Here is a 9,565-nt window from a genome sequence, read left to right as displayed (position 1 = left end):
CCTGACACTGGCTGCCAGCCTTGAGGTAGAGTGTGGTTGAGGGAGCATCTTTTAAACACTAAAATCCTCTTGTGTGCCGCTCTCGTCGTTTCTCATTGTGTGATCTGCCTTTACGATTCGTTTATTGCTGTATGCATGCTATTTAGCCTGGGATTCATTCAGATAAAAAAAACACAAAAAAAACAGATGCGATATATTGCACCCTTGTTTTGTTTGGACACCGATCTTCCGTGTCCTCTTTAGAAACCCAGTTTAATACAGCCCTGCTGTTGCCATGGTCACCGCCCACGCTGTCGCCTGGCAGTTCACCTGGGAGAGAAAGAGAGAGAGAGAGAGAGAGAGAGAGAGAGAGAGAGAGAGAGAGAGATGAACGAGCTGGCAGGTGGCCCAGATCACACTGTTGCCTTTGTTCCACTGAGGGGATCGAGCACAGGCAGTGTCAATACACCATAAACACTAATGAGCAAAAATCTGCGGGTTTATGAGCTGCCCTTTCCAGAGACTATAAAGATAATGTGATAGTAATCCTCTCCGAGCAGTGGACTGCACCCTGCATTAGATGTGGCTAATTACTGCAGCTTTCCTCTGCAGCTCTTCTGTGAGGTAACTGTAGGATACGTAAGTGACTGCATGGACATATTCACATAATAGCAGTTCAGTCTTACACTCAAGCTACAGTACCGACTCACAAAGGAACACAGCAACATTGTGTCAAGGCCCGCAGGTTTCGATATGTTTTGTTCGGCTGTATCAGTTTTATTTTGTTAATAAATGAACTCTGCGTGTGTGCTTTTCCCCTCGCTAACTCCGTATTGACTTTTGGGGATTGAGCACCCGCGAACAAACATGTTTTTGAATACTTTGCAGCAAGGACCACGACCAGGTATACCTTGTTACAGTACCTGCTCTCTGGAGTTACTGGGTAGGTGGCCCAGGAGTGGAGAAGTCATCGTTCCAACCAGGAAGAGGAAGGTAACGTATACCTGTCAGTCTGAGTAAGTCACTCGTCTCTGGTTCTGGATAGAGGCCAGTGGTAATGAGGCACAGCGTGTGGGTGTGGGGTAATAAAACAGGACGAACAGCTGAATCAGACTTCATTAACTCATTCACTGAAATCCAACAAACAGAATGACAGAGGACAGAGACGGATTCATAAATAAGTCATTTTATTTGTTCCTTTATAGACTATACACTGATCAGCTATTCATAACGACGAGTGGAATTATGTTAAATACTGTACACAGCATACGGTACCTCCCAGTGCAGTTCGTTTTCACCACAGACAGCAGATAATGTCAATTATTCAGGATGAACTATATAGTCTTCATTTGATTTCATTATTTCGGATAAGACATGGGGGGAGGAATAGGGTTAAGATTAAATAACACATCAGTGTACAATGTAAACAATTTCTTAAACATGACATAAAAATAATAATAATAATAATAAAACATGGCCTCTGCAAGGATTGTTTCCCTTCGCTGCGAGAGAACATGTACTTCAATGACCGTTTGACCTTAGAGCTAATCAGATATCCGACTCGAACACCATGTTTTACTTCGATGCACTTGCTACATTTACTATGTCGTGATGATGGTTCTTGAATAATCTATAACAATAAAATCCATATCGTTTCCTGACTGCCAGCAGCCAAAGTCTCTGGGACCAACCACACCCACTGCAATCATGTCAGGCAGGAATGCGTGAGCAGAACTGGAAAGTCTGTGTCAGGTAAGCCCCACGCAGTCTGCGTAATACGTCTATGTTATCAGGTGACCTCTCCAGGTAATCTAGGATCATTTCATGTCGACGAAAAACTAAAAACGCAAGCTCTGGTCTGGTCATTCTGTGTGTCGTTCTGAAATTTTAACAAATAACTCTGGGAAGTAGTGATTTTGTTGTGCCGTGGGAGAATTATTTGGCAATTTTGACTGTAATTGTAATCCTTTAATCTGTAATCCTCTGGAAGGATTATAATCCAAAGTATATAGATGATGTGGGTAATCTGGGGATGTAATATATTGATTAGTATTCTCATGGGAGGTAGTATTGGAGGCAAGTTAGTTCCAGACCCTGACTCACAGCTTGACCAACGAGCTCCTCAAACAGTTTGAGACAATTCAGTAAGAAAAGCATACATTCACATGTGTTAAACAGGCTATTCTCTGTGCAACAAACAAAATGACCTGGACACTGAAGGAAAGTGATAGAATAACAAGATTGCACTTAACTACCTTGTGTTTGGAAGCAATGCTGAAAACAGGCAGAGTACAGTAACAAATATTGTTAACCTAGGTTTTCTACAACATGGTAGAAAGTCACTAAATCAGCAAATACGCACACACACACACACACACACACACACACACACACACGACATTCCGCTGGAAACATACATACCAATAGCCCACTCCTCACACTGGTACACATGTACTTCCCATGTGGGAAACACAAAAACACACTCTTCCACAAACAGAGTGGACTGAGTACCACTGAAACATCAACAACATACTGCTGCATATGCATCCCTATATCCATGCGTGTACATACTGTAATAGGAACTGGGGGGGGAGGGGAGGGAGGGAGGTGGGGGGTGGAAGATCCTTCATAAAATGTTTCAATACATTGGCCTCTTTAGACTTCATAGATACACGGTTGCTTTACTGACCTTTTGTCCCTTAGTTCTGAGACACAAAAGCAAAAAAAAGTCAAAAACACAAATATACAACTAAACATCCTCTACCTACCAGACACAAAGAACACTGAGAACTCGAGGTACAAGTCCAGCTCGTACCCTACAACTGCACCACGGTATCAGCAAAACATCCACATACTCAACGTGACGCAATAATCATCATATAAAAAAATAATCACTCTATACTGTTAAATATTACCCACACTTAATAGTCAGAGAGACGACATTTTACATGCATCTCTGTGTCGTGATTGCAATTGCAACATCCCTAGTACAGTAACTGCAAACGGTATGTCAAATACCCTAGTCTTTTACAATACACAGGGGTAAAATAAAATAAAAAATCAACAAAAAAATCTGTGTTTTAAAGCAGCAGTAAGTATTTCGAAGGCTTCAGAGTCCTGTAGCACAGTTGGCCCAGTGGTGGTTGTTGCTCATGTACAATAGAGTCTTTCCTGAACCAAATCTAAGATCAACCAATCCGGATCAAACTAGATCCACACGTGCTCGCCTCCCCGCTGCGGCCTGCGGGGCAGTCTACATCCTGGAGGAACTTCTCCAGGTAAGGTTTGTCCAGGTAGGCCGGCCGCTGAGGCAACAGGAAGTAGTGCGTGGCGCTTGACTTCCTGCCGTTCTCCATGACAGGCAGGATGCAGGGCGACCCCTCACTGTTCTGTCTCTGTAAACCCCGGCTCACGTACTTGGGGTCCGGGGCGAAGCTCTGGGTAGGGGGCATCACCCCGTTGATGTACGTGGGGAGGCTCTTGGGGCTGGGGGTGCGGGAGCTGCCTTGAGACAGGGGGTCCCTGGGGGGCACCTTGGGGGGTCTGTCCTCGTCGCTGTAAGCCCCTGAGGAGACCTCTGCCGACCAGCGCCGGTGTTCTGCAGTCTTGACGGGCCGTGGCGGGATGGGCACCCTGGGGGGCACCTCTGGTTTGTCCATGGCCTGGGCGTGGGTGTGGCGGTGGTGGCAGGACATCCGCAGCGAGGTGGGCTTGTTGAAGGACCCGGCGGGCCCGGAGTGAGAGCGCCGTAGCTTCCTCTGGGCCCGGTCCTGCTGCCTGTGGCACACCACTACTGGGGGCTCAGGTTCTGGTGGCTGCTGGGGCTGTTCCTGTACCACCATCACCTCCTGCTGCTGCTGCTGCTGCCTCTGCTGCCCCACTGCTGGGCCCTCAAAGTAGGCAAAGTTGATCTGCCCGCAGCCCCTGAAGCTCCTGCGGCTGGGGACCCCGTAGCGGAAGGCCGTGGGTTTGGGGCACTGCTCGGGCACCAGGCAGCGGCTGTCGTCCGAGCTGGTGAAGAACTCCACCTCGTTGTCCATGGCCTGGTCAGGGGAGAGCTCCGCTCGTCCAGGCAGGGGGGGCAGGGGCTTGGCACACCTGCCGGGGGTCTGAGGGGGGCTGCTGCGTTCATACACAGACAACCTCTGGAAGGAGGGGACCACCTGGTCGTCCTCAGCAGGGCTGGGGGAGGAGGGCTCGGCACTGAACGACAGGGAGAGCTGGGTGGGGCGCAACTTCTTGGGGGGTAACCGCTGTGCACCAGGACTATGTTTCTGTCCTGCAGAGGCAGAGAGAATGGCGTTCAGCTATCAGACCAACTGGATATAAAGATGTTACATCTACAGTACAGCATGCAAGCACAGCCAAACAGAGTACACCACTAATAGCATAAGCCTCAAGCTTCAGGCAGGAGCGGTGAAGAGAGGAAGGCCTTGACGTTAATTGAAGCTCCTGACAGTGTTGTTTTTAACAGGTCAACACCGGCAGACACACCACAATTACTCGCAAGCACAAAACCGTCTCTCACAGTTTTCGTTAAACATTCCCAAGGATATATTTAGACCACGTTTCGACCGGCCAGCATTTCCCGCTCTCAGTTCTTGAGAAAATGAGAAGGCCCATTAACGATTGACCAGTTGGCTCAAAGCCATACAGTAGTGCTGTATCTCTCCATGGCAGAGGTGTGCACTATACTGTAGCAGTGGGTTTCTATGGGAACCCTGTGGGGTCTCAGTGGTGGTGACTTACTTTCAAAATTGAGCGATGGTGGCAGGGGCACTTGATGCTGAGCTCGAAGCCTGTATTCCAAGGGTGCAGGTTCCATACTGAAGTACAAGCTGTAAAAAAATAAAACAATAATACATTGTTTACATTATTATTGAGCAATATTGTCTCTTGTGTGGTAAAAGATAAGGATACCGGTTCATACATGGTTCACACTCATTAGCTATATAGCATGTCGTCATGGGGATTTCCAATAACTCTTGCAGCAATACCCACACGGTAAAACAGAAACCCTAAGAATGTCACAGCAAATCAAAGACGTATTCTACATTCTACAAATGACATCCTGTCCTATTGTGACACGTGGGCAGTGGGGAACGCCTAGTAGTTTTACAAGTAGGCTTACTTGTCCAGTTCATGGCGGTGGGTCCAGGTGGGCTTGGATCCAGCCATCTGACAGTAGCTGGGCCGCAGGAAGGGGCTCTCCGCGGGTAGACAGATCTCCTGGGCCGTCAGGCCCGCTGTGGACATGCTCCAGACACAATCGGGTCGCATCAAAGCCAGGAAACACTCGGCTCGCCCCGCTGGCTGGCTGGCTAGCTGGCTAGTTGCTGGTGCTGGTGGTGGTGGTGCTGGTGGTGCTGGTGGTGGCCTACCTGCAACACAGACAAGAAGCAGAAGTGTGAGGGACAGTGAAAGGGGTAATAGAGTGAAATGGGTAATCGCCAAAAATATTTTTTTAAAAAGCATGAACAAATCCTTCTGATCATTCTGATCATTCATCCTTTCTGATCATTGACACACTTCCACTAACGTCAAGCCAAGAACCTCTGGTATTGAAGTAAAAAGCTGAAGAAAAAAAAAACTTGGCTACAAGTAGCAAGGTCAAAAAGCCAACCCCCCCTCCCCTCCCCGGTCAGCCAGCCTGGCCTGCCACTAACGGAAGAGCCGTGGCCTTGTGCATCAAACCCCGCTTGTGCTTTTCACACGGAACACGGGACAACATTCTCCTTGGCTTCTGTGGCTGTGGAATGACAAACGCTCACTTTGACGCGTCTTAAAGACACTTGTGCTCCGGCAAGCCCTTGGGACAAAGTGCTCCGTGTCACACACAGAATGCTCTCTAGTTTCCACAGACAAAATGTACTCTAATACACAACCTCCAAACACCATCCTAAGTGCTTTTTCTCACGTTCAGACGGACACAGAACACACACACAGGACTGTGAGTGGCACGACCACCTTTGTAAAACATTAGACTATATCAAACGAAGTTGAAGAAACTGTAATAAACATGTAATAGTGAGCAACAGTACTATTATAATATAATAACAATAAGTGACAAACAGAAGTTAATTAATGCGTTAGCGTCTATCTGTAGATCTGGACATGTAACCTCACTGTGAGTGTTGCACAGTCGAGCTGCTATGCTTTGTGTCCTAACACAATACTCTTGTCTTTTGAAACACAACAGGGAGTGTTGATTGAGTCACAGCAGGTACAGGCTTTACCTCTGCAGATCTCTCTTGTTTCTGACTGAACACTACTGGACTCTTTTCCTGTAAGCAGCGATATGCTTGGTGTGGCAAGCACACCCATGTCAGATGACCTAGATGTTCGTGTTGTGTCAAATGTGTGTCAGGGCTGAATAAACAATGCAACCAAGGCTTGGGGTGTGTGTGGGGGGGGGGGTCTGGGGATTTAGCAATCCAGTGTTACCTCTGGAACCAATATTATAAGCAAATAATTCAGAATCTCTGATTTTCACATGCAGACTGCCCTGTGAAGAGGACATGTCTTCATGAAACACAACGCAAAGCCTTGCATGTCTTTACAATGACATGCTATTGTGCTGTATTACTGTATTCAGGTGTCAGAGAACATCCTGTAGTGGGAGCCGGGAGTTCTGTCTCTGTTTTTCTCTGTCAGAGGAACAAGCTAAGAGAACTCCTGGACACTGTAGATGACACTTCACTGTATAGGTGACACTGTCTATTCCCGATGCCAAACATTCTGGCAAAAAGAGACAGATGAGATAGGAAGCTACTGCATGTATATGGTGCCCAGCTATCTGAAAAAGTGTGACGGCAACAGGTCACTGTGACCTAGAGGTTTATTGGCAATCTCTGCTCAACTACTGCAGATCACCAAGCCAGAGAGGTGTATGAAAACTACAACCAGAGACATATTCTACTCCTCACAATCGAGCAGTGAGAACATGGTCCATAGTCACAGGGTCTCAGGGTCACATGCCTGAGAGAATGGGCAGATTTATGCCGTGGCCAGACAGCTGGTGAGGAAACAAAGCTGCAGTTTAAAACAACAGCAAGCTCTGGACATCATGCAGCTTGAGCCAAATTGCCCAACAAGGCATTCAGTCCCTTTCCTTTGCCCAGGGCCCTCGGTTGGGTTCCCGGTGATGGGAAGCAACCTGATCCTCGATAATGAACCCCCCAGGGGATCCAGCTTCCTGTCGCAACAGGTGCAAAGACAGTTCATCCTGCCAGTTCACCATGGCGCACAGAGGCAACAGGACTAAAGCAATGCTCCGTAGTTACAGGGAGCACAAGTGGAGGAGACTTTTTGTAAGGGACTTATTTCAGAGCTCGGGGGTAGACTAACATTTTAATGGTTTATCACCATCAGGCTACAGTAATGGACATTTACTATCTGACATGGAAATACTGACAGCAGACCCAAGGAAGTAGGCTTCCTGAGGCTGCAGCGCACACACAGAGTAGAAGCCGTATGGGACGGTTAGGCTACATACTTATACTTACAATACAGAATACTACTTGATACAGTAGATGACATTAGGCACAAAAACGTAGAAGGAAGGAGGGAAGGAAGAAGTTCACACCCCACTTATGACACCCCTGCAGCGGTTTCCGAGCAACCATACCCGCTCTACCTGTGCGGCAAGCAAACAGCGCGCACACACCCCCAGCTTTACCGGATAGAGATCATCATTGGTAAAAAGGCTCGCATGAAGCAGGTGACTCACACCATAACATACGTTTATCTAATCTTGAGAGTGATGAAATATTGGGTAGATCTTGGGTAGAACTTTTTTTCAGCTTTTTTCATCAGAGACGACTTGTGAGATCAGAGCTGGCTTCATATCTAGTATTCTATGAACCTGTTCCCATAATTTGCTGAGAGAGAGTCATTCTTAATATGTTCATAAATGACTACTTTACTGTAGAAAAATAGCTTACAAAAAAACAATCCAATACTGACATTCAATGTCATCTTTACCTTAGAAGGTGGCCAATTAATTCAAATGTATTTGTCCAGCAAGCTTAGGCTATTTAGTATGTGAGAAATAAACTGGCCTATCGTCCCCACTCCCTGTAATTACAGGACACGCATCTCTGATACTGTAAAATGTAATCTACATGACTAGAGATATGAGATAACACCAATGTACTGTCGTCAAGAAAACAAAACAAATAAATACATGTCAAGGCAAACCGAGTTGTTTTTAAACCTCACCTCAACAACCTCGTAGTCTTCACTTCGCTGTCACTTCTTGTAATCTCCAGAATCCTCTTTCGCATACAGTCCCGGCTCTCTCGTTCCTCTGTTTAGATGTAAAGTGTATTCAGTTTGCTTTGGCACTGTCGTACAGAGAGATTAGGCTACCGTCGGAGCAGCAGGGATGATACTGTTACTGTAACTATTCTGTGAGACATCTAAATACTATTGTTGTGAGCGATGTTCTTTTAAGCTCTAGTACACTACGCGGACACACTGGCTCCGCCCTGTCATTAGCCCTTAAAGACACAACTTTCAATTCATAGGCTGAGCAGCACAACACCCGACACTGCAGGCTTGGTTATGTTATGCATGTGAAGTCAGTGCACAAGAACTGGATGAGTTTTGTTTGATGATAAACTTAACATGTGATCTAACAAAAGTCTGTAATATCTAATCCCCAACAAGAAGACCTGGTGTGAGTTTTGTTTTCAGTCGAGACAACATGGCTACAGAGCTGTTTTCAGTGGCTTTGGGATGGACAACCCCAGTCCTTATAGTCCAACAGCCATAGATTATGCAGGGACATAAAAGTGTTTATATTGTGGCCTTGGGACAACACATTCGCACCCTCCTGCATTATTTTGATTGGATCAAGGGCTAGACATTGTACTGTACTTTAAGTTCACTAAATTGCATGCTACAATATACAATTACAGCTCATGATAATATGTATGTTATAAACTCAGTGTAGCCAACAAGCTATTTGTGGCGCCACCGTGGCTGATCCCAAGCATTGAGCAGACAGGTTGCTTGAGGACTCTAAACTGAAATTGAACCTGTCTGAACACAACCAAATACTATAAATGTCTTCATTGACACGCACACACACACACACACACGCACACACACACACACACACACACGCACGCACACAGGCACGCACGCATGGACGCACGCACACACACACACGTACACAGTTGCGCATTCACGTACGTACACACACACACACGCGCGCACGTCACATGTACACATTCACACATTCACACATTCACATACGTACAAACACACACACACACACACACACACACACCGCCTATAGTGCGGTGCCTAAACTATCTACCAAAAGCCTTAAGGCTAGAACGAAAAGCAACTGACTGTGGGAATCCTCCCACAGGGCAGAGGGGAGACAGAAGCGGTAATGGGGATGGCTGCAGGAGAGATAAGGGAGAAGGCACAGCAAACACAGCCAGAAACGCTGTTATCTCCCCAGCGTACACTCTCCGCCTGCTGCTTATCAGATCAGTGTGGCCACTTCTGTTTACCTGGTCCAGCTCTGTGTTTGCCAGAATATTGTCTCAGCAACCCACACTCTGGGACTGTC

The 9,565-nt window shown here is 46.8% G+C and overlaps 1 protein-coding gene across 2 annotated transcripts; it reads right to left on the bottom strand.

Moving 5' to 3' along the window:
* Positions 1-1,149: 1,149 nt before the first annotated feature.
* On the bottom strand, positions 1,150-8,384 carry errfi1a (ERBB receptor feedback inhibitor 1a). 2 transcript variants are annotated; one of them, XM_083668195.1, is made up of 4 exons: positions 8,200-8,384; positions 5,111-5,360; positions 4,729-4,817; positions 1,150-4,258 (listed from the first exon to the last, which is right to left on the bottom strand). In XM_083668195.1, the coding sequence occupies exons 2-4, from the start codon at positions 5,257-5,259 to the stop codon at positions 3,168-3,170; spliced, it is 1,329 nt and encodes a 442-aa protein (XP_083524321.1). In that variant the 5' UTR covers positions 5,260-5,360; positions 8,200-8,384; the 3' UTR covers positions 1,150-3,167. The 2 variants fall into 2 exon arrangements, with proteins under 2 accessions (XP_083524321.1, XP_083524320.1); XM_083668194.1 differs by having other exon boundaries at positions 5,111-5,356.
* Between the last annotated feature and the right edge of the window lie 1,181 nt (positions 8,385-9,565).

The sequence above is a fragment of the Argentina silus genome (genome assembly GCF_951799395.1).
Source record: "Argentina silus genome assembly, chromosome: 4".
Classification (NCBI taxonomy): domain Eukaryota; kingdom Metazoa; phylum Chordata; class Actinopteri; order Argentiniformes; family Argentinidae; genus Argentina; species Argentina silus.
The sequence above is the reverse complement of the archived record's forward strand: the minus strand, read 5'-3'. Positions and strand labels throughout refer to the sequence as shown.